The sequence below is a fragment of the Stegostoma tigrinum genome, chromosome 29 (assembly GCF_030684315.1).
Source record: "Stegostoma tigrinum isolate sSteTig4 chromosome 29, sSteTig4.hap1, whole genome shotgun sequence".
Classification (NCBI taxonomy): domain Eukaryota; kingdom Metazoa; phylum Chordata; class Chondrichthyes; order Orectolobiformes; family Stegostomatidae; genus Stegostoma; species Stegostoma tigrinum.
The window spans coordinates 17,368,166-17,393,329 of record NC_081382.1 but is presented as its reverse complement, the minus strand read 5'-3'; the positions used below and the strand labels follow the sequence as shown (position 1 = coordinate 17,393,329).

General features: G+C 40.8%; 1 protein-coding gene across 4 annotated transcripts in view; it reads left to right on the top strand.

Annotated features, from left to right (window-relative positions):
• LOC125465535 (collagen alpha-1(I) chain-like) overlaps positions 1-25,164 on the top strand; it is a 335,639-nt gene that overhangs the window by 179,817 nt on the left and 130,658 nt on the right. For all 4 annotated transcript variants that reach the window (XR_007250272.2, XM_048559169.2, XM_048559168.2 and 1 more), the window contains 4 exons: positions 5,667-5,786; positions 9,776-9,814; positions 10,559-10,612; positions 16,345-16,398. Coding sequence is in view for 3 of the 4 variants with exons in the window: in XM_048559169.2 (XP_048415126.1) it covers positions 5,667-5,786; positions 9,776-9,814; positions 10,559-10,612; positions 16,345-16,398 (267 nt within the window). In the remaining variant the exon portion in view is untranslated. The remainder of the gene's footprint in view (positions 1-5,666; positions 5,787-9,775; positions 9,815-10,558; positions 10,613-16,344; positions 16,399-25,164) is intronic.

The following is a 25,164-nucleotide window of genomic DNA, read 5'->3' as shown; positions in this document are numbered from 1 at the left end:
AAAGTGCCAGCATGCACCAAAGTGCAGCATTGAAGTACAGAATTATCGTATTTATGGATTAAAGATATGCCATGAGGGTGCAGGGAGGCTGGTAGATGTTCAGTACCAGCTGGCCAGAGGGTTCAGGCAATCACTTTCCATTATGTGTCTCCGAGATGTTTGTGACCCTGTGTTCGAGATGGAGACCTGAAAGAGCAAGCAGTTAGCTGTAGTCACAGGGTACCAAACGCGACTTTTATATTGGGATTGTCACTGTTCTATTTTCTATCCAGGTGGTGGGAGAATGGGAAATTTCATACAATGAAGTGAGGGTAGGTAATAAGAAAGTACAAGGAGCTCTTTGCCAGATTCTTGTCACACTGTTGATTGGGGAATCAAATGTTTTGCTCTTGACGTTGAAATTACCACTGATGGCATCCCATTTTTCAACTTTCTTGCTAACGCTCACATTGTACAGAGATTAGGCAGGTATCACCCATTGTGATCAAGACAGGGCGAACAATGTTTGTGAACCAAGCTCACATTTATTTAAGCCTTGACTACTTTCTGTGACTTGGTCATCCTGTGGATATCTGGAATCTCAGAATGTAGTACTTTTGTGGGTATTGCCACCCCCTACCACAAGGTCTGGATCATGACCGTTCCTTCCTTCCCCCAGTCTGCGTTCAAACATTATTTAAAACAGACCAGTTTCTCAAAGCAACCCCCTGCTAAATTGTAAACAGTAAGCAGTTAATTGCAAATGGAAAATTCTCTGAAACAATAGAAAACCTGTTAATCACATCTGCTTTTTCAACAGCGCTCTTCCTACTTTGGTGTTGGAAATCTTTGTTTTGATTTTTGTGGGAGCTGCAAAAAACAACTTTAAAAATCAGAATCCAGATGCAAGAGTCAGTGTGCAGTCAGTCATCGTAACCATTAATGCCACAGACATTTCCCGTGACATTCTCCTTTTTTGTTTCCATTCTAGTCTTCTCAATGAGCCTCTCGGATTTTCCCAAACACAGACCACCATTTCAGTTTTGAGTCAAAATGTACTCTTCATTCATCTGGAGCCCCTCACATTACCTATCACTAGGACCAACAAAAACACATAAGAAGAAAGTGCACAAAATTAGCTATGAATATGTGCAAAGAGTGATGGGTTAAGTTGATCTATTAGATAATTCACATAGCTTTCATTTACAGCCTTTTTTTTGCTTCAGAGTGACACAAAAATATTAAACCTACAAGAACTGCACAATGTTACTAATCTAAACAGAGCATCGGAGAACAGAGCAGGGAACATGAAAACCAAACCAAGGCTTCTGGCAGCCAAGTTATACACATGTTTAGCATAAGAATGTAGAATTGAATTCCGAATCTGAGTTCACTGTGGATAGAGATAGAATTGTGTACAATCTGAGAAGGAAGGCCTCTGAGTGCCTTGGGCTTTGGTCATCTCAGTCCTCTGGTATAGCCTTACATGACTGTGTCTATAATGATGTTGTAATCTCCCATTCTAATGTCATCTGTGTTCTTATTTATCTGGCTATACATTATGAAGAGCATCGTTCCCTTCATGTTTTGAATGAAAGGTGTTCCTTCTCCTTCCACTGTATTTCCCACAAATAGTTAAGGGGGTGGCACTGAGAATATTTGCTCCAGCAGAGATTTTCTTCATCTTGACTGTGTGGAATCCTGCCCAGGTACTCTTCCAGATGGAAATGTTGCATTTGGGTCTTAGTCAGTGAATAACAACAAAATATACATGTATTGAGCATTTTTGACATATTAAAATATCGTAAGACACTTGATCTGAGCATTGATAAACAAGATATAGCATGGTGCCATACAAGGAGATATTAGGTCAGTTGACCAAAATACGGCTCAAAGAGGTGACTTTTAAGGACTTCTTCACTGAGGAAGGTTAAGTGGAGAGATAGGGAGGTAAAGAGAAGGAATTCTAGAGCTTAGGGCCTAGGCAGCTGAAGCTGCAGCCAGCAAAGGTACAGTGGCTAAAGTTAAGATTATTCAAGAAGCCAGAATTAGATGAAGGCCGACATTACAAAATTCTTGTGGATTGCCACACAGAAGACAACAATTTGGTCTATCGTCTCGATTTCAGCTCTCTTCTGGAGCAAATTGGTTCATCCCGATCAACTACCTTTTCCCTGTAGCACTGCAAATACTTTTGCTTTCTCTAATAACCAATTCTCACAAGGTGTAGGACAGAGGTAGAGAGAAGTGAGATACAAATCAGTTTAAAACCAAAAAGCATTTTAAAGTAAAGGCATCAGTTGACAAAGAGTCAGTATGGGTCAGTAAGCACAGGTCTGGAATATTGGAAGTTAAGACATGGGCAACAAGACTTTGGGTGACTTCACATTGTCAGAGGCTAAAATGCGAAAGACTGACCCGGAATGTGTTCTTTTAGCCAAGTCGAGATGCAACAGTGTTGCATAAAAGGAGCTGTAGCAAAACTGAAGCCAATGAGAAGTGGGGGGAATTGCTTCACTGTTGGAGTCATGCTAAGCATAAAGGAGGATGGTTGTTGTTGTTGGAGGTCAATTATCTCAGCCCTAGGTTATCACTGAAGGAGTTCCTCATGGTACTGTCCTAGTTCCAGCCATCTTTGGCTGCTTCACTGATCTCCCTTTTATCATAAGATCAGAAATGAGGATGTTCACTGATAACTGCACAGTCTTCAGCTATAGTTACAACTTCTTGGATACTGCAGCAGTTCACGTCCAAATGCAGCACAACTTGGACAATACCCGCACTTGGGCTGATAAGTGGCATGTAACATTCACGTCACACAAGTACCAGGCAATGACCATCTTCACCAAGAGGGAATGTAATCCCTTGGCATGCATTAGCATTGTCTTTGCTGAATCCTCCACAAGCTCAGCACCATTCAAGACAAAGCAGCCTGTTTGATTGCCATCCTATGCTTCACCTTCAATATTGGCTCCCCCCACCATTTATGTACAGTGGCTAGTTGCACTGCAGCAATTCACGAAGACTTGTTTGACCTTCCAAACCACAATTTCTGCCATTAGTAGGACAAAGCAGCAGATGCATGGGAACACCAGTGCCTCCAACTCACACATCAGCCTGATTTTCAACTGTATCACTTTCCTTCCTAACAACACAATGAGTGAACGCAACAGTGGTTCAGAATGGCTCACTACCATCTTCAGTTAAAGATAGATAATAACTACTGGCCCAGCCACTGACTCCCATGAGCCATCACTGAATAGTTAATGAAAAGCAAGGGCACGATCAGATTTTCAACAAGTGAAATGGAAAGTGGAGCAGTGTTACTGAGGTGAAAGCACATTGTAGTTGTTGCTATTGGCCTCTTGGGAAAGTCTGCTAATTCTCAAGCTTCACTCCTCTGAGGTTGCCAAGAAGATTCCTTATTTAATCAAAATAAATAAAGTTCCCAATTTACGATTTTCACTTGAGGTATTCAAGAGATTATTGGATTATTATGTGAAATCAGTGAACATCCTCATTTTTAACCTTATGGTGGAAGGGAGATAGAGTCATAGAGTAATACAGCAAGGAAACAGGCCCTTCGGCCCAAACTGACCCACGCTGACCATGGTGCCCACTCAGTTAGTTGCAAATGCACGCATTTGGTCCATATCCCTCTAGACCTTTCCCATCCATGTACTTATCCAAATTTTTTTTAAATGTTGCTATTGCACTTGCCTCAACCACTTTCTCTGGCAGGCCTTTCCATGTATGCACCACTCTACGTGTGAAGAAGCTGGCCCTCAGGCCCTTCTTAAATCTTTGCCCTCTTACCTTAAACCTATTCCGTCTAGTTTTCAATTCCCCACCCCGGGAAAAAGACTGTATGCATCTATCCTATCTTTGCCACTCATGATTTTATACATCTCAATAAGGTCACCCCACATTTTCCTACGTTCCAAGGAATAAAGACATATCTTGGCCCACCTCTCCTTCTAACTCAGCCCTGTTAGTCCTGGCAACATCCTCATAAGCCTTTTTTACACACTTTCCAGTTTAACTATATCTTTCCTATAACAGTCTGGCCAAAACTGTACGCAATATATTCCAAGTGTGGCCTCACCAATGAGCTATACAACTGTAACGTAACACCCCAACTCTTATGCTCAATGCCTTGACCGATGAAGCAGCATGTCTTCTTCACCACCCTGTCTCCCTGTGACGCTGCTTTCAATGAACTATGTACTTATACTCCTAGGCCCCTCTGTTCAACAACACTCCTCAGGACATTACCATTTACTGTATAAGCCCTACCTTGGTTTTGAACTCTATAGAGATCATTGAAGCAGCCGAAGATGTTTCGTCCTAGGCCAGTGCCCTGAGGAGCTCCTTCAGAGATAACCTGGGGCTGAGATAATTGACCTCCAACAATGACAACCATCTTCCTTTCTGCTTCGCATGACTCCAGTAGTGAAGCATTTTCCCTGGATTCCTATTGACTTCTAGACTTAGCTAATGCAACACAATCCTTGCCAGTCTTTCACATTTTATACTCTGACAATGTGAAGTCATCCAAAGTCTTATTGCCCCAGTGTTTTAACTTCCAATATTCCAATATTGTTATCTGAAAAGGAACAATTTGTAGCATTATGGGGGGAAGGCAGGAGAATGGCAGGTCTTGAACTCCTCGTTCAGAAGGCTGATGTCAACATGATTGCCCTTCTCCTGTACTTCTCCTGTAACAATTCTGAGATTTTATATTAGAATTCTAATAGAACTGTGGGTCAACGCACAGCAGGAGGATTTCAGTGGTTCACAAAGTCAGCTCACCACCACCTTCTCAAGGGCAACTAGAGATGAGCAAGAAATGCTGGCCAGCCAGCAACGCCGACATCCCACAAATGAATGAATGAGCTCCCTTTATACATCCACTTGTTATTTCAAAGCCACTGATTAAAATGTCTTTAAGACCTAGAAACAGGTGTTAGTGAAAATGGGGAGCAAGAAGAAGAACTGCTTTCTGAAAAAAGGTTTGCATTAAACGCACAAATATTTGACCTCTTTCCTTCAAAATCCCAGATATCACCCTCTGTCTGATTGGCAATGTATTCCTGCGCACAAATACTGCAATATCTCCCCTGTCTTGAATAGTTTTGGAGGAGACATGGACCTAGAATATGACAAAGATTACTTTCTCTTCTCATTCCATCATACCTGGAGTTGAGGTTGACTTTAATAAATTACGAAACTTTGATCCTGAATGTTTAATCCAATCTGTTATCAAACTCAAGCAGCTGGTTAAAAGCTTTAGCCTCGTGACTTTTGGGCGTACTCATTCATTAAATATAACAAATGCTAAACATTTGAAAAGTGAGGCTTTAATTGGAAAGAATAGAGTGTTTCATTTTCACTTAATTTCTTTTGTTACGTGGAAGATTGTTTAATCTCATTGTCATTTGAGACTGATTGTTCATTGCTTCTCTCTTGATTACATTTTGAGAATATTCTGTTCAACGTTTATAACTATATATCCAAACAGTGTTTCCATATGAAATACAATGGTTTTGAAATACTTAGTAGCTACGGTGCTGAAAGGTGACCCCCCCCCCCCCCCCCCCGCCCCCACAACCCTTGCCATGGCTGATGTTGTAATTGTGTTGCCGTCATGGTGAGGCTACACTTATGGATGCTGCTGCTGATTTCAGGGTTATCCAGGTGGAATAGGACGGACTGGCCAAACTGGTGTTCCTGGTCTTCCGGGTCCTCCTGGCCTGCCAACAATTTATCCGTGGAGAAATTCACGTGAAGACTGGTTGGCCTTCTTCGTAAGTTACTTCTATTATACTTCACAGTATATCATTATGAGTCTGTAAAAGTAAGAGCTGGAATAGTTCACTAATCCTGTTCCTTTAGACATGGTATTCACATATTCAGCCCAAATGTCTAGCTATGCAATCTCCAGGGATCGGCGAATGTCAAACCTTGTGGCCAGTTCAGGAAAACACTGGAGAAATTCCTTTCTGGCTTCCTAAGGCAAACTAACTTCAGAATTCTGCAGTACTTCATAACTGAGACAGCGTGCTTACAGTCTCCTGTTTGCAAAATGTGTCTAACTGCTGGGTGCACGTTCTCTTTTCTCTCTCCCCTCAAAATACTGCAGCCATCCACACAATACAAAATATTACGAGTGTGATTTGTTCCTGTTTACATCACATGAATGAACTTAAAAATTGTCAGTATTTCCCATCCTTCGTTTAACATTTTCATTTAATAAATAATCTGTAAATGGCCTCAAATGTCACCCATGGTTAAGACTGTTACTCATCTACAACTACGAATAGGTAACACTAAGTTTGTACAAGGTGTAGCTGGGTATTTAATGAAAACATTAAAACAATAATTACTTGACCCAGAAGAAAACTTGAAGCCCTAAATTAAGTAACAGCTAATTTATATTTTATATTCTGCCACAGTAAGTATAACGTGAAAATCCAAATTGTTCTTGAGAGATTCTCTTTTTATATTATTTCTGCCTTTCTGACTTCCTTTATTTCATTAATTTATGCCATAAAATATAACTGAATGAAAAGCAGCATCTCTTACAAAACTTATGACTTATTGGTCACAAAAATTCATGTTTATTCCTCTAATGCAGAGTTTAGTCGGACAGGTGTCTTAAAAATATAAGCAGGAAGTTGAATTGTTATAATTGCAAAATAAAAATTGAAAGAACTGCAGATGCTGTAAATCAGTAAGAAAAACAGAAGTTACTGGAAAAACTCAGCAAGTCTGGCAGAATCTGTGAAGAAAAATCAGAGTTAATGTTTTGGGTCCACTTCTGAGAAAGGGTCTGAGAAACATTAACTCTGATTTTTTTCTTCATAGATAATACCAGACCTGCTGCCCTTTTCCAGAACTTCTATTTTTGCTATAATTGTTCAATTATAGAGTCCTGACTGTGTGGGAACAGGCCCTCCAGCCAACCAAGCTCACACCAACCCTTAGAGCATCCCACCCAGACCCATTCCCCCTAATCTACGCATCCCTGAACAATACGGGCAATTTAGCATGGCCAATTCACCTAGCGTGTACCTCTTTGGACTGTGGGAGGAAACCGGAACACCAAAAGGAAACCCACACGGGTACTAGGAGAACATGCAAACTCCACACAGGGTGGCATCCAAGAGTGGAATTGAACCCAGGTCCATGGCACTGAGAGGCAGCAGTGCTAATCACTGAGCCACCATGCCACCCCTACAATGTGAATTGGCTGGGAATCAGATGCGGGCCTCCCACATGCAGGGGAGAATTCTATCGCAGAACAACCAATTGCAACACAAATTGCATTATGGTAGTTTCCATTTTCTGCTTACTGTTGGAATTGTTTAAGACTTTTTCACCTCCGAAGTTGCGTGTGAGAAGAGGGATCTTGTGCATGCATCTACCTTGAAGAAATGCACAAATACACAATTTCTCACAGAGCTCTTTAACCTAATTGCTAACACATGGGATTAAACTTTTCAAAAAGTAGAACCTGTCATACAGTCTTCAAGTTCCAACAACTCAATCAATGATCACCTGATATCTGTTGAATATTTACATCTTTTTATTCGTGGAGAACATGGCTGTCCTAGCTAACCGTAGTGAAAAGGTAAAAATTCTACTAGTGTTTATATTCAATCATGATTCTCACATTCCGATTTTAATGATTGATTCCTTAAAATGCTCTATAACCCCTGTTGTTCATGGTAAGTTCAAAGTTTAGTTGTACTCTCTTTTTAATGTATATTACTTGTTAATATTTAATGGTGTGTTTTCTCAAGACTGTCCCAGTTCCCAAACTGACCCCACAGGTAACTATGTTTTGTCTTTGGTAACTAGCTGCTTTTGTGTGACAGATGAATGCCTGTTAATGTTCCTTCATATTCCTGTTTCTCAGATTGAAGTTTAATATGTTTTAGCCATCATTGAAGTTGTCATTTTGTATTAAAATTCTTTTTAATGTTAAAAAATATTAAGTGTGATATTAAATAATATTAATGATATAATGATATCATTATAAATGATACAATGATAGTAAATTGATATAAAATAGATATACTACTAGTTGAGATCTTAGTATCATGAGAATAAACCAGGATGAGCTACTTGTACTGGTTGGTGATTCGTTAACTGGAGGGAATAAATTTTAGGCAATTACCAGTTGGGAAGTTTGGAAATGTTAGCATATGTAATTTGTGTTATTTTTACAATTTCCTTGGCTGAATTTGAAAATATTTTGACATCTGTAATTAGTATGCATATAGCTTCATAAATTTAAAGAGGGAAGAATTCACTCAGTTCTATTGAAAATATGTTCCTTTCTGGATGTGAGTTTGCTCGCTGAGCTGGAAGGTTCGTTTTCAGACGTTTTGACACCATTCCAGGTAACATCATCAGTGAGCCTCCGATGAAGCGCTGGTGTTATGTCCCGCTTTCTATTTATCTGTTTAGGTTTCCTTGGGTTGGTGATGTCATTTCCTGTTCTTTTTCTCAGGGGATGGTAGATTGGCTCCAAATCAATGTGTTTGTTGATGGAGTTCCGGTTGGAATGCCATGCTTCTAGGAATTCTCGTGCATGTCTCTGTTTGGCTTGTCCTAGGATGGATGTGTTGTCCCAATCAAAGTGGTGTCCTTCCTCATCTGTATGTAAGGATACTAGTGATAGTGGGTCATGTCGTTTTGTGGCTAGTTGATGTTCATGTATCCTGGTGGCTAGCTTTCTGCCTGTTTGTCCAATGTAGTATTTGTCACAGTTCTTGCAAGGTATTTTGTAGATGATGTTTGTTTTGCTTATTGTCTGTATAGGGTCTTTTAAGTTCATTAGCTGCTGTTTTAGTGTGTTGGTGGGTTTGTGGGCTACCCTGATGCCAAGAGGTCCGAGTAGTCTGGCAGTCATTTTGGAAATGTCTTTGATGTAGGGGAGAGTATTTATGGTTTCTAAGCCCGTTTTGTCTGTTTGTTTGGGTTTGTTGCTGAGAAATCGGCGGACTGTGTTCATTGGGTACCCGTTCTTTTTGAATACGCTGTATAGGTGATTTTCTTCTGCTCTTCGTAGTTCCTCTGTGCTGCAGTGTGTGGTGGCTCATTGGAATAATGTTCTAATGCAGCTTCATTTGTGGGTGTTGGGGTGGTTGCTCCTGTAGTTCAGTATTTAGTCCATATGTGGAGAGAACTTGCAAGAACTGTGACAAACACTACATTGGACAAACAGGCAGAAAGCTAGCCACCAGGATACATGAACATTGATTTGGAGCCAATCTCCCATCCTCTGAGAAAAAGAACAAGAAATGACATCACCAACGCAGGAAATGACATCACCAACCCAAGGAAACCTAAACAGATAAACAGAAAGCGGGACACATCACCAGCGCTTCATTGGAGGCTCACTGATGATGTTACCTAGAATGGTGATGAAATGTCTGAAAATAAACCTTCCAGCTCAGCGAGCAAACTCACATCCAGAACCTCAACCTGAGCTACAAATCTTCTCAAAACTCACTAAAGCCTGGTGTGTGGGGATTGGGATAAGGACATGGGAAAAGGGGTCTCAAGTCCTAAAATTATTGAACTCTATACTGAGTCCTGAAGGCTGTGGAGTTCCCAAGCGAAGCATCTAAAGTTGTCTTAAGATCGCAATTGTTTCCAGATGAGTTGCACCTCATTTCCTGACTCTTAAACAAAGGTGAAAACAATTTTCCTCATTCGTTACTTTTAAGATACCAAAAATCCGATGTAAAGTTTAATATAATGATTTTATTTTGTATTTTGACAGCAAACACCTTTTTATCAGATATTGCAAGCAGGATGGCCTGTACGTACAAAATCTCATTCATACTATATAAGTTCATTACTGTTATAACTCTCGTCATTTACTATATTTCTCATAAACAACAGATGTTACTATACCTGTGCTCAAAGGCAGGCACATCGGTAGCAACATTGGGTTTCAATTGATATGGCTATCTTGCAGGTTTTTGTAAAATCTATATTCCCTTTCCCTCTTAAGGGTGTGTAAGGCCAGGCATCATTTCATGACCTTTAAGGACAGTTAACTTGTTCTCTGCTGTTTGAGTCAAGGAATAGCTCTCAGCAAGTTTGGCAACTTGCCCTCTCAATGTTTCTGTAAGTGCCTGAGGAGAAACACCTGGTGTACTCGGTGATGTCCTTTTCACCCCTGACAAGACTGCAAATTCAGGGAATTAGCGGAATAGACTGATATCTGGCTGACCTGGGAACCAGTCTACAACCTCGGAGTTTTTAAAAGGTGCAAGATGCCTTATATAAGCCACCTTTAACAAAATCAGAATAACCTGGACTTTCTGTTGAAAGAGTATTTTAAGGAAAATATTGGTTCAGAAAGGGGAGCAACCACTCTTTTTTCAAATGATTAATTCATACCACAGAATCTGTGTTTATTCCTCCCACGCATTTATGTCTCCTTATTCAACTATAAAGTTTGAAACAGGTAATGATGTAAGAAATCTGTGCCTTTTTACACTTGGTGCAATTTAAGTTTCAGTTTGTTTGTACTGCATCTGTTTTATGCCATTTTTAGACACAGCGTGGGATTCCAGGGCCCCATGGACAACCAGGAAAGCCAGGACCGCCTGTAAGTAGAAATGAAAACTAGAGATAACAAGAAAAAACTTTAAAGAAAATAGCATGCAAGTTTTTAACATAATGGCCTGGACTTTCATCTGGGGAATAGATACTTTATTTTGTCCAATAGCAGCCTCCAAGGCCTGGTTTCAAGGTAAGTGGTAATGGCAGTGAAAAGTCAAGGTGTGATTGAATAATTTCCATTTGCATGGACGGGTGCACCTCCAATGACACTTCAGAAGCTCAATACCATTCAATACAAGAGATAACGGGAACTGCAGATACTGGAGATAACAAAGTGTGGAGCTGGATGAACACAGCAGGCCAAGCAGCATCTTAGGAGCACAAAAGCTGACGTTTCGGGCCCAGACCCTTCATCAGAGAGGGGGATGGGGAGAGAGTTCTGAAATAAATAGGGGGAGAAGGGGAAGGCGGATCGAAGATGGATAGAGGAGAAGATATGTGGAGAGGAGACAGACAAGTTAAAGAGGCAGGGATGAAGCCAGTAGAGGTGAGTGTAGTGGGGAGGCAGGGAGGGGATAGGTCAGTCCAGGGAGGATGAACAGGTCAAGGGGGCAGGATGAGGTTAGTAGGTGGGAGATGGAGGTGTGGGAGGAGGGATAGGTGAGAAGAAGAACAGGTTAGGGAGACAGGGACGAGCTGGGCTGGTTTTGGGATACAGTGGGGGGAGGGGAGATTTTGAAGCTTGTGAAGTCTACATTGATACCGTTGGGCTGCAGGGTTCCCAAGCGGAATGTGAGTTGCTGTTTCTGCAACCTTCGGTGGCATCGTTGTGGCACTGCAGGATGCCCAGGATGGACATGTCGTCTAAGGAATGGGAGGCGGAGTTGAAATGGTTTGCGAATGGGAGGTGCAGTTGTTTGTTGCACACCGAGCGGAGGTGTTCTGCAAAGCGGTCCCCAAGCCTCCACCATTCAATACAAAGCAGCATGCTTGATCTGCAAACCATCCACTGCCTCCTGCATTCACTCAGTCCATCACTGAAGCTCAGTGACAGCAATGCATGCCTAACGGTAGCCCAATTCCTGACAGCATTTTGTACCACGTACACAGTTTTGTCCAGATTAGAGATGGTACTGCTCTGATACAAGCACTGAAGGACACTGCAATCTGAACCGAGTGTAATTGGAAGTGAAAAGTAGTTGGCATTTTAGACTTTGTGGAGGAAATCTGACCATATTTTCTGACTGCTGTGAATACTAGTGCCGACTTGCTTGAAACTCCTCCTGCCTGGTGCTGCAGAAGGTGGGGAGTCAGGAACAGGAGAAGTAGCAGTACAACCTGAAGCTGCATAACTGGTCAGAGGGAGAGTAAATGAATGTAAGGAGTGGGAAGATACAGAGTGCACCCTACTTTGACTGCAAGGTTCTCAGTTAAACTGTCAAACTCAGATTTCCTCAATGACTTCTATAGCTGGAAAAGTTAACAGTACCCCATCTCCTGTTTCTGTTGTGAGTTATTCTCCTGATTCCATGGCTTGTCTTACCCGCTTCCACTTCCTCTGGTACTGTTTAGCCTCTTGTGTTGGCTTCCCAGCTTTAACTCTGCCATGTTCCTCTCCTCATCCTGTGAGCCCTTCTGTTGCTACAGAAACCCCAAATGTTCCCACTGTTCTTGTTTCCACAGCTCTGAAGTTGTTAGGCGGTTTGGTGCCTGGCTGGCTTTGGGCAGAATGATTGATGAAAGCTTGCATGTTTCTGGTTTGGCTGCATTCCGATGACTGAATACTGGTGGGAGTTTGTTGGCTGCTGGTTGCAATTGGGTTTTTGGTTGTTGTGGTCAACTTTGAGATGGTGATGACTGGCTGAAAATTTGTGGTTCGACTGTGTGCTTCTCACATGCCGACTGCCAGGCAGCTGGCCTTTCTAGACTGAATTCTTCAGCAAAAACCTGGACAATATCCAAGCCATCAAGGGGAATAGTTCTTCGTATCTGAATTATATGATTTACTTTTTAACAGCTTACTAGGGGGAAATGGCCTAGTGGTATTATCGCTGGGCTATTAATCCAGAGACTCAGATAACATTTTGGGAACCTGGGTTCAAATCCTGCCACCAGAATATGGTGGAATTTGAATTCAATCAAATAACTGGAGTTAAGAATCTAATGAAGACCGTGAATCCATTGTTGATGCTGGGGGGAAAAGCCCACCTGGTTCACTAATGTCCTTCAAGGAAAGAAACTGCCATCCTTACCTGGCCTGGCCTACATGTGACCCCAGAACCACAGCAATGTAGTTGACTCTGAACTGGGCAATTAGGGCAGAGCAATAAATGCTGCCTAGCCAGTGATGCCCTCATCCTGTGAATGAAAAAAGAATCATAGAAGTATAAAAAGCAAAGTTGCTGGAGAAGCTCAGCAGGTCTGGCATCATCTGTGAAGGAGAAAACAGAGTTAACGTTTCGGGTCCGGTGAACCTTCCTCAGAACAGACCCAAAACGTTAACTTTTTTTTCTCCTTCGCAGATGCTGCCAGACCTGCTGAGCTTCTCCAGCAACTTTGTTTTTGTTCCTGTTTTACAGTATCTGCAGTTCTTTCGGTTTTCACAGAAGTATATCTCATTTATACCTGCACATATTAAATGTCTTCAAACCACAGGAAATAAAGTTTCCAAAAAAAGCATTTTTTGTTTGCAGACATGTCTCCAGACTCTCCCAGAGAGTAAACCTAGTGAGTTGAGAATGATTGGTCTTGACATCAAGGAAGCATTTGACTAAGTGCAGCATCAAGGAAACCTATCAAAACTGAGCCAAAGGAAATTGCGGGGAGAATTCTCTGCTGGTTGGACTCACACCTGGCCCAAAGACTATGCTTATGACTGTTGCAGGTTAGCCATCTCAGCCCAGGAGATCTCTACAGGAGTTCTTCAGGGTATTGTCCTAAGCTAAGCCATCCTTGGCTGCTTCATCAATGACTTTCCCTCCGTCATTATCAGAAGTGGGGATGTTCACTGATGACTGAATATGTTCAGCACCATACGCAACTCTTCAGAAAGTGAGCAATCCATGTGCCAATGCAGCAATATAAGGACAACATCCAGGTTGGACCCATGAGTGGCAAGGAGCATTTGTCCTACACAAGTGCCAAGCAATGAGTATTTCTGATAAAGTCAAATCTAATTATTGTCCCATGGCATTCAATAGCATTACCATTGTTGAATCCCCCATTATTAACATCCTGCGGGTTACCATTGAACAGAATCTGAACTGGATGAGCATGTAGAAATTTTGGCTACAAGAGCAGGTCAAAGGCTGGTCATCCTGCAGCGACTAACTCACCTTCTGACTCCCAAATGTCTGTCCAGCATCTACAAGGCACAAGTCAGGAGTGCGATGGAATATATTTGCCTAGATGAGTGCAGCTTCCCTTACAACACTGAAAAAGCTTGACACCATCCTGGAAAATGCAGCCTGTTTGATTAGCAGTACCTCCTTAAGCATTCCCACCGTCCACCATTCAGGTTTTTTTAATAGTGACACTCACACTAAGCAACCTAACCAGTGTGTACCATTTACAAGATGAACTGCAGCAATTCACCAATGCTCCTTAAACAATACTTTCCAAGCTCTATTCCCCCCTACCATCCAGAAGGACAAGGGTGGCTAATACATGGGAGCAGTACCACCCACCTTCAAGATTCCCTTTGAGCTACTCACCATTCTGACAAGGAAATTTATCCCCATTCCTTTAGAGTCATTGGGTCAAAGTCCTGGAACTCCTGCCTCAGTGATATTGTGAGTCTACCTGTACCAAGTGGATTGCAGCTTTTCAAGAAGAGAGCTCACCATCACCTTCTCAAGGGCAACTAAGTGATGAGCAATAAAGGCTGGTCCAGCCACATCCCTTGAGTGAATAAAAAAAAAGTTTAGCCACTGCTAAAATTGCCGGTGTTCTATGGATGAGAGTCCACAGTCATCTCAGTGTAAACATTGCTGACTCACCCAGATAAAGCCAGAACAGCATTGGCACAAATTTCAAAACTATCCGGAACAGCGTGAACCCAGAACAGCTGTTCTGTCCAGTTGAAACTGAATCGCAGCACGAGTAATACAAATCTACTCCGATCACTGCCAACGATCCTTCTCTGATTATGTGCATCATTACCCTTCATATTGCCCAAAGTTTCAAACTCTCACCCTTTGATCCTCCAGTGTGGGAGTGCTGTGTGAATGTATAAAGCTAATCATGTTTTATGTTGGTTTGAGTTTTATACTGTGACACATGATGCAAAAAATAATTGTGTGTGTTTGCTTCAGAACTAAAACCTAAGCATGTTGTGGTATTTCAATCATAAAGTGGCTCTGATGTATAATATTTCCTTGCCAACAGCAAGCAAAGCAACATTTGAAATGGCAGCAAATACAGATGGCATCCTGATTATAGTATATTTAGAAATGACATCTTAGTTCAATTATGATTGCAGGCACACTTCAAGCTTTGGAATTGAGTTGAATTAGCTTTATCGTCACATGTACTCACAAGGACAGTGAAAAGCTTACAAGTTACTACTTAGGACATAATCTCAGGTACAAAGGTATCTAGGTAAAGGTCCTTGAAGTAGTCACTTTTTAAAAACTTTTTGGCACTTTAAAGTTGGTTTTCTACCTGCTTTTCTGCAAAGGTATAATGATGACCGATAATGTGCTTGTTGGTTTGAGAGGTGAGCTGTTAGCCATTCAAAAATAGGCCAGACAATCTTGAAAAGTTATCCTTTGGTCTGCTAATGAATAAATAGGCTAATAAGCAGTAATGTAAAACCCTAGTGATGGAGTTTACATTTTGCTTCTATTGTACATAGTTCATCTTGGATTATATACTCACGGCCATTTTATTTCCTGATTGTCAACTATAAATTGTGGCTGGCTGAAATTACAGTGATTAGTCATGATTTTATTGAATGGCAGGGTAAGCTTGAGAGGCTGAATGTCCTACTTCAGTTCCTAATCCAAATGAAGACAGTTATCAGGTTTGTGCGGTTGTAAGTTCCAATTTCAATTCAGTCTGAAGGGCATAGACAAAGCAGCACTTCAAAATTTCAAATACTGCATCATTTTCACTTCAGGTGAAACCTGCCCATTCTTGGCAAGATTGAAACCTGACTAAACAGGGAAATTGCAGCTTGCTAATATGCCTTGCTGTCATGCTAAATGCCAAGATTGGGAGGCTCGCCCATTGTGGACCAGTCAGCATTTGGTAAAGTAAACCTTTTGAAAAAAGTTATTTTTCAGAGGTGTTCAGACCTCCTCCTGACCCACCAGGGAAGCCTTAGATCTCCTTTCCCCTGAGCTTCTCAATCCTTTTCATGGTACCGCGATCTCTAATGTTCAGCTCTCCCACACACATTACCCATCCCCTAACTTTCTGAGGACCATTGCCTTAGAATGTCGGCAGCCTCCTATCTAATTTAGTGCTTGTATCCCCAAACCTGATCTCATTCTCCATCAGCTTTGGGCTGGGGATGGTCCAAACAAGTTTCAGTAGGGCTTAGAATTTGTTCTATTTTGCACTGAACCTTCCTTGGGTTATAATTGTGACTGCAATGCCAGCTTAGACTCTTTGGTCAGATTATTTGATGGTACTTTGCGCTCTCCTTTGTCAGTGAAAATTAGAATCAGATATGCTGTGAAATAAATTGGTAGTCATGTGCTCTTTTTTGCATCATTAAATGATTCAAACTCTTACATATTTCCTTAATGAGTTGTGGAACTGAATGTTTTGCAGGGTCCTCGTGGAGACCCAGGAAATCCAGGCACACCAGGCTTACCAGGGGACATGGTAAGTGAAACCGTAGTAACTCAGTGCACAATCAGTTGGTGAAGTGTCAAATGTAATATACTTCTATTCAAATATAATTCAATTGTAATATAATTTGGAAAGTAGAATTCTAAATTATATCCTTATTAATTGTTCTCTGAGAAATTTTATTTATAAAATGGTTAAGGGCTTGATCACTAAATGATTGGGCCATACAGATCAAAAAAGACTTACAGTTGGTGCTGTCAGCTGATCCCGGCCTAGGTGGTGTTGGGATTGATGAATCACTGTGACTTCTGTCGGAAAGGTGTCAGAAATGGCTTTACATGCACACACAGTGCACACCGCTGCTGCTGCCACTTATGCAACTGATCCTGACCCTTTTTCATTCAATGGATGGACAATCAACATGGCAATCAGAGGCCTGGTCACCATCAAATCTCCCTTCAGATCCCCACTTCATTATTGGAGGTAAATTCTTGTTGAATTCACGACGCAATCCAGACTTACCAAACAGAAATCATTGCAGATATAAGTAAATGTCTTCCAAGGCAGGTTGAATTGGCTTTGTGAATGCAATTCCTAGCTAGCTTAGTTGGAAGTTAATGGTGCTCTTAAATCTGGGTCTATAATGTTAGAACCCAACGTTCGGAGTTGAATTTTTTTTTGTTGTTTTTTTAAATCCAATGTTGCTTACTATTTATTAATCAAAGAATACATTCACTTGTAGAAATTAAAATGAATATTTTTGATAATGTCATTAAAAATCTTCTTAATAAGGCAGCACTATCAGTGTATCTCTGAGAATTTAGTAATTATGACTGACAGAATATTTTTGAGTAAGGTTTCAAGTCTAGTATGACTTCTTCAGAACTTCTGATTTTTAGTTTTGAAGAGTGTTTCTCTTTCCACAGTTAGTGCCAGACTGGCTGAGTTTCTCCAGCATTCTCTGTGTTTGTTTATGATTTCCAGCAACCACAGTATCATACTTTTTTATATTTGTTGACACACCCTGTCTATGCTCAAATGAGTAATATCCTCTTACATCTTGTTTTTCATTAGTACTTAATGAATGTTCCCAACTAGTTAAAGATGGCACCTGGAGCCATCTGGGTCTGCTCAAACGACTTGGGCTCGCCTCCATCTACCTGCTGGTGTGAATTTATAAGACTATAAGACCATAAGACATAGGAGTGGAAGTAAGGCCATTCGGCCCATCAAGTCCACTCCGCCACTTAAATCATGGCTAATGCACTCTCCCCATAGCCCTTGATTCCTTCTGAGATCAAGAATTTGTCGATCTCTGCCTTGAAGGCATCCAACGTCCCGGCCTCCACTGCGCTCTGTGGCAATGAATTCCACAAGCCCACCACTCTCTGGCTGAAGAAATGTCGTCTCATTTCAGTTTTAAATTAACCCTCTCTAATTTTAAGGCTGTGCCCACAGGCCCTAGTCTCCCCGCCTAACGGAAACAACTTCCTAGCGTCCACCCCTTCTAAACCACACATTACCTTGTAAGTTTCTATTAGATGGAGTTCTGTGCTTCAAGTCAAATGGGAGGGCAACTTTTTCCTGTTGATTTAGATGGCTGTAAATGCAATGCTTTCTTGATGCATTTGTGCTGTTTTGCCATGACTCCTGCTTCATCCACATTCACTGTGCCTGATACGGATTTATCCCAAAAGCACAAAAACAGAAATTACCAGAAAACTGAAGAAGGGTCACTGGACTCAAAATATTAATCCCATTTTATTTCCACAGATTCTGTCAGATCTGTTGAGTTTCTCCAGCAATTTTCTGCTTTTGTGTGTTTTACATGTCCAACATCCACAGTTCTTAGTTTCATTCATGGATGTATCCATTTTTGGCTTCTAATATTTCACTTGTGCCACTTTAAGCCAAAGAATAAGTTGTAGGTATGTGTTGTCTTCTCCTACTTTTTGGCAGGACCTACTTTAGATTGTTGTAGTAATCTCCTGTTGTAAGGTCCCTGAGCAATTCTGATGTTATTTTTGCAATTACTGGATAGGCTGAGACTTTTTCCACTGGAGGATAGGAGGTTGAGGGTAGTCTCATTGAGGTTTATAAAATCATGAAGGGTGTAGATCAGGTGAATAGCAGGTATCCTTTCCCTAAAGTGGGGTATTTCAAGACTAGGGGGGCATTTTTAAAGGTGAGTGGAGAAAGATTTGTTTACTCAGCGAGTGGTTCAGTGTGGAATGAACATCCAGAGGAAATGCTGGATGAAGTAGTTACAATGCTTAAAAGATATTTAGATAAGTACATAAATAAGAAATCTTTGGAAGAAACAAAAACAGAAACTACTGGAAAAGCACAGCAGATCTGGCAGCATATGTGAAGAGAAGTCATGGCTAACATTTCAGGTCCAGTGACCCTTCCTCAGAACACTCACTTGAGTATTACAGGGCTAACTGAGACATTATTCCATCACACTATGAGTACCGTGTTTATATAAGGCAGTTTAAGATGTGCATCAACAAAAACCTGGCAATGTAATTACTGGCTGAACTGACTAAAGCGCTGGATTCCTACTCCCGATGGCTTGAAAGACATTGTACTAAGAACACTGTGACACAATCTTACAAGCCTGAGCATATAGACTGTAAACAACTCATATGGAATGATGGATGGATATGCTGAAAGAAGTCACATTGCTACACATCATCTTTTGCACCAGACTCCAAAGGAAGACATGTAAATACAGTCAGAGGTTGGATTGATGTTTGAGCATAAAACACACATTGTTCACATTACCTGCTCCAGTATCAGTCATCATATTAATAGCCCACTCTTCATTGGTCCCGGCCTACCTTTTAAAGATTAAAAATCGGGATTAGTGTATGTTGGTTGGATCTTCCAATGGGAAGATAGTTGCTATAAACTGAGCTTAGAAATCGGAACAGGAGTAGACCATTTGGCCCTTTAAGCCTATTCCCAATTCAATAGGATCATGGCTGATCTGATATTCCTCATGTCTACTTTCCTGTCCTTTCCCCAGAACCCTTGATTCCCCTACCGATCAATAAACTATCTATCTCAGCCTCAAATATACATAAGGACTGTATCCCCACAGTTCTCTGTAGCAAGGAGTTCCAAAGACACACAAGCCTCTGAGAGAAGAAATTCCTCCACATCTCAGTCTTAAATTGGCATCCCATTATTCTGAGATGATGCCATCTGGTGCTAGACTTGCCGAAGAGGGGAAACATCCTCTTAGTCGTTACCCTGTCAAGCCCCTTAAGAATCTGAAATATTTCAATGAGATCACCTCTCATTCTTCTAAACTCCTGTGAATAGAAACTCAACCTGTTTAGCTTATGTTTGTAAGACAATCCTCCATGCCAGGGATCATCCTAGTGGACCTTTCTGAACTGTCTCTAATGTATTATACCTTTCCTTAAACAAGAGAACTAAAACTGCTCACAGTAATCCATATCTGGTCTCACCAAAGCCTTGTATAATTGCAGTAAGACATCCCTGCATTTATACTCCAACCCCCTTGAAATAAGGGCCAACATTCAATTTGTCTTCTTCATAAATTGCTACACCTGTGTGCTAGCTTTCCATGCTTCATGTATAAATCCCCAAATCCCCTTGTGTTGTGGCTTTTTGCCGTTTTTTTTCCATTAAAACAAATCTGTTCTTTTATTCTCCCTTCCAAATCACAACTTTGTAATTTCCCACATCATACTCCATTTGCCGAGTTGTTGTCCACTTACTTAACCTATTATTATCTCTCAGCAGACTGTTCGTATCCCTCTCACAACCTGCATTTTCACCCGTTTTATATCCTCTTCAAATCTGGCTACAGTACATTCAGTTCCTTCCTCCAAGTCATTAATTTATACTGTAAGCAGTTGTGGTCCCAGCATTGATCTCTGCGAAACCCCACTGGTCATGGGTCACCAACCTGGAAAAGAATGCCTTATCCCTACTCCCTGTTTTCTGCCCATGAGCCTATTGTCTACACATGCCAATATACTACCTGCAATACCATGGGCTCTTGCCATATGACCTAACCTTTGTGAGGTATATTGTCAAATGCTTTCTGGGAGCCCAAATACAACATATCTACTGGTTCCCCTCTATCCACCTTGGTTGAGACTTCCTTGAAAATCTATAATAAATTAGTCAACACAATTTCCCTTTCATGAAGCCATGCTGACTACTTGATTAGTTTATGATGTTTCCAAATATTCTGCTACATCATCCTTAATAATTGATTCCAATACTTTTCCAAAAATAGATGTTGAGTTAGTCAGTCTATAGTTACCCACTTTTTGCTTCTATCCCTTTTTTTAAGAGGGGTGTCTCATTAGCAGTTTTCCAATCCTCTGGTACTTCACCAGAAATCCAACAATTTTTGCAAAATTACAATCAATGTGCCATTAACTCTGGAGCTATTCAATTTAAGATGCTAGGTTGCCAACTGGGGTTTGATTTCCTTGGAGCAGAGGAGATTGAAAGGAGAAAAGATTGAGATGTATGATGAGGGGCACACATAGGCTAGACAGGAAGGAATTTTTCCCCTTGATGGAGAGATCAATAATCAGCAGCATATATTTAAAGTAAAGGGCAGGAAATTTAGAGGGGATGTGGTGAAATGTTTCTTTTCACCCAGAGGGTGATGGGAATCTGGAATACACTGCCTGTGAGGGTGGTAGAGGAAGAAATCCTCATAACATTTAAGAAGTATTTAGATGTGCATTTGCAATGGTAAGGTATACAAGACAATATGGGTCAAGTGTAGGCAAGTGGGATTACAATCGTTACATGATTGCTTTTGACAGCACAAACTTGATGAGCAAAGGACCTTTCTTTGGGCTGTAGACCTCTATAACTTCAACTCCTCTAAAGATAAATGTATATTTATTTGACCAGACAGGCTCAGGATCAGAGGTAATGGAAATTGCAGATGCTGGAAAATCCGAGATAACAAAGTGTGGAGCTGGATGAACACAGCAGGCCAAGCAGCATCTTAGGAGCACAAAAGCTGACATTTCAGGCCTACACCAGGGTCTAGGCTCAAAACGTCAGCTTTTGTGCTCCTAAGATGCTGCTTGGCCTGCTGTGTTCATCCAGCTCCACACTTTTTGTTAGGCTCAGAATCAGGATTTCCATCCTGATTGGAAGATCTAGACCATTAAAGCTCTGTTTTAAAGCTGTAACCCCATCGCAATTGTAAAGCAACTTGCTTCTAACATTTTGGAAACCGGCTTATTAACATTTTTTTCCCCAAGTAAGCAATTATAAAGCACAGTTTCATCAATGGGGGATCTTTTTGCAAGAATGCATGTTAGTTGCAATATTCATATTTTACCATGGACTGTGCCTCAATAAAATCATGCATAAATTCATTCACTTTAAGCTGAAATCTGCCAAAGCCTCATCGTGAATACAGATAAGGTAAAAACATTAGGGTAACATTACATTTCATAGCAAAATGAGGAGCAAAGTCAAGTTCTACACATGGCAGAAGTTTTAAATTAAAAATTCTGCAATTTGAGGAATCATGGCTCTGACCTGTTAAGATGGCTGCCACCCTGATTCCATTCATATCAATGCAATGGAGCAACCTCCTTCCAGAGCTCCTCTTGTCCTGATTTCAGACAACAGCTGTCTACTTAAAATAAACTCCATAGAACTAGCAGGAAAAACCACCAACTTAGAAATTAGAGAGAGTAGGAACTGCAGATGCTGGAGAATCTGAGATAACAAGGTCTTTTTTTCTGAAGAAGGGTCTAGGCCCAAAATGTCAGGCTTCCTGCTCCTCTGATGCTGCTTGGCCTGCTGGTTTCATCTAGTTCTACACCTTGTTAATTTAGAAATTGGCTCTGGGTTAAAAAAGTTGTTTGTGATAAAGCATCGCCATTTGCTATAATTTTCAGTTTGACCTCAGCACCCTGTTTCATTGTTTCATTGTTCATCCCTTTATTGTATCTTGGTTAAAAATGATTTTTTTAAAATACCAAAATTGTGTCAGTGTTGTAGAGAGAGTATTATACATGGTGCTCAAAGGCAAGCCATTGGTGTTTGTTGATGCTTCATCGTCAGTTGCTTTACTCAATGGTGGCTCACCATTAGAGGGCTGGCTTCAAGTCTGCTTCACCTGGAGTAGGAGTTGAACCCATACTGTTGGTACTACTTTGAACCATGTGCTAGGTGACTGAGCTAACCAGCTTCCCTGTGTTGTGGAAAAAGAATAAAATTAAAAGCCTTCAATGATTTACTTTGCTCCAAGGAATCGTATTCTATTTCATTTCCTCCTGTCTTGAAGCCCCTGACTAATATTGAGATGTAAAGGCACAGTGACTGAAATACTCCATCACTCTTTCGGCATGAGTTTGGACAGTGAATGCCAGTAAGTAGACCATTCTATAGGGAAACTCACCCTATTCTCACTTTATCTCCCCTATTTTGCATTTTCCAACAGAAAATCCTGCATGGCAATTCACACCGGCACTGAATATTTTTGTTCTCTGTCGGCAATGTTTCTACCAGCACCAATCAAATTACTCAGAAAGGTTGGGAGCTAATGCTGGAGTCTTTCATGCTTTAATCTACCATGAGTAGTAAACAGGATGATTTACTTTACAAGTGTGCTGTTTAATTCCAGAGGCTCAATTGCACCTTCTTGGTCCGTACTCATGAATAATGTTATTCGATACATAAATGGATACACAAAATTTATGAGAGTTGATGAGAATTGTCCATAAATATTTCAAAGTATTGGACAGAATAATCTTTCTGGTAATTAGCTACCTCACAAGACATTCATTTTCTGGCGTCATATTGCCACCAGATGGTCTCTATGTGAAACTACTTAATACACTGACTGATGCTTAATGAAGTCATTTGGGGACAATTTTTAAGGCGGTGATAATGCACCAAGCAATATTCAACTCTGTTAACAGCTCAAACCTCTCAGCCAGGTATTTTATGTGATTTCCTTGGATTAGTAGTTTTTTTGTCTCTTTTGACTGAGGAAGCAAATTGTAAAAATGGCACTTCTATCATATTGAAAGGTCATTTTCCTCAATTTTTTGAACACATTTGAATGATGGACTATTTTAATAAGACAAAGTTAATCTGAAATTTTACTTCCGCTGAGCAACTCTCTTCTCAATTAAAATTGATTTTCCAATAAGGTAGCCAAACAACTTGCCAGTAACATAAAAGCTACCTGTAATGGGAGAAGAAGTGAATGAAGCTTCACTTCATCCAGCCTCACATTTTATTATCTTGGAAGCTTCACTTTGTATCTGCTTTGAGCTTTGCAATCAACAGTTCAAACCTTCTAATCATCAGACAAATCTGACAAGTCCTGAGCAATAGTCAACAGGCTCTGAAGAACAGCAGAGCAGTTTTAATAATTTCACACCAGTGCCTGTTGGTCACATATTTGGAGTGAAGTCTCGTGGGTTAATTACGTAAATTTAAGGTACAGAAGGAGATCATTCAGCCTGTTAGGCCTCTGCTGGGTGACAAAGAGCAATCCAGTGGAATTTCACTTTCCAATTTTTGCCCTGTAGTTAATCGAGCTTTAACACATCAAGTCAATGTCCAAATACCTTTTAAGTATGTTGAGAGCTTCTGATTTTACCAGCCTTTCAGATAATGACCCTCTTGGTGAAGAAGTCTCACTTTGACCACCTCCTGGTTCTTTCAGCAATTGTTTAAATCCAGCTTTCTGTGAACATTAGGTCATTCCTACTCATTCAATCTGAGCCCTTCATGTACGTCAGTTATATTTCCCTTAATCCTCCTCTGCTCCAAAGAAAACAGCCTATCGTGTTCAATCTTCCCTCACAACTAAAATCCCCCCGTCATGACATTTTTTACAGAAATCCCCTCTAGCCTTCTACCACACAATCACATCCCTTCTGTAAAGCGTTGAACATAACCCTATGTAGTTGTCTTAAATCTGACCTAATTAATGTTTTATATAGTACTGTAAGCCTTGCCTCAAAGGCTAAATAATATTTATCAAAAATCTGCAATGAAGGCATATGTTATGTACTAATAATACAGGAAAGGACCTCATACAAGGCAGTTAGGAGTCTATTAGTGCCATGAAAGTGTGGAATAGTTCTGGGTTTAGAAGAATGAGGTATTTTAATACTTGTAGTGATTTCACATGACTTTCTTGTTTTTTGTATTCAGCACCCCCATAAAAATCATGTGCCTAAAATGCTTTATTAACCATTTAATCAACTTACCCTCCTGCCTTCAAAGGTTCCAGGATTGTGTCTCATTTCAGCAAAAAGATTAACCATTACTGTCCACAACCTGTAGTGGGCGAAATTGATTCTTTATCACCTGTGTGAATGACAAATGACAAAAAACGGATTCATTCAGGCTATATAAATACGAGGCAATGACCATCTTCAGGAAGAGACAATCTAAACACCGTCCCTTAACATTCAGTAACATTACCATCACTGAATCCTGCACTGCCAACATCCTGGAGATTACCATTGACAAAAACTGAACTGAACTAGCCAAATAAATTCAGTGGCTAGAAGCGTAGGTCAGAGGCTAGGAATGATGCAAAGAGGATCTCACCTCCTGTCCCCCCAAGCCCTGTCATCCATTTACAAGGCACAAGTCAGGAGTGTGATGGAATACTCCCCAGTAAGGTGGCATGTTGGCTCAGAGGTTGACATTGCTGCCTCACAGTGCCAGGGACCCAGGTTTGATTCCAGCATTGCTAACTCTGTGTGGAATTTGCATCTTTTCCCTGTATCTGTGTGGGTTTTTCTCAGG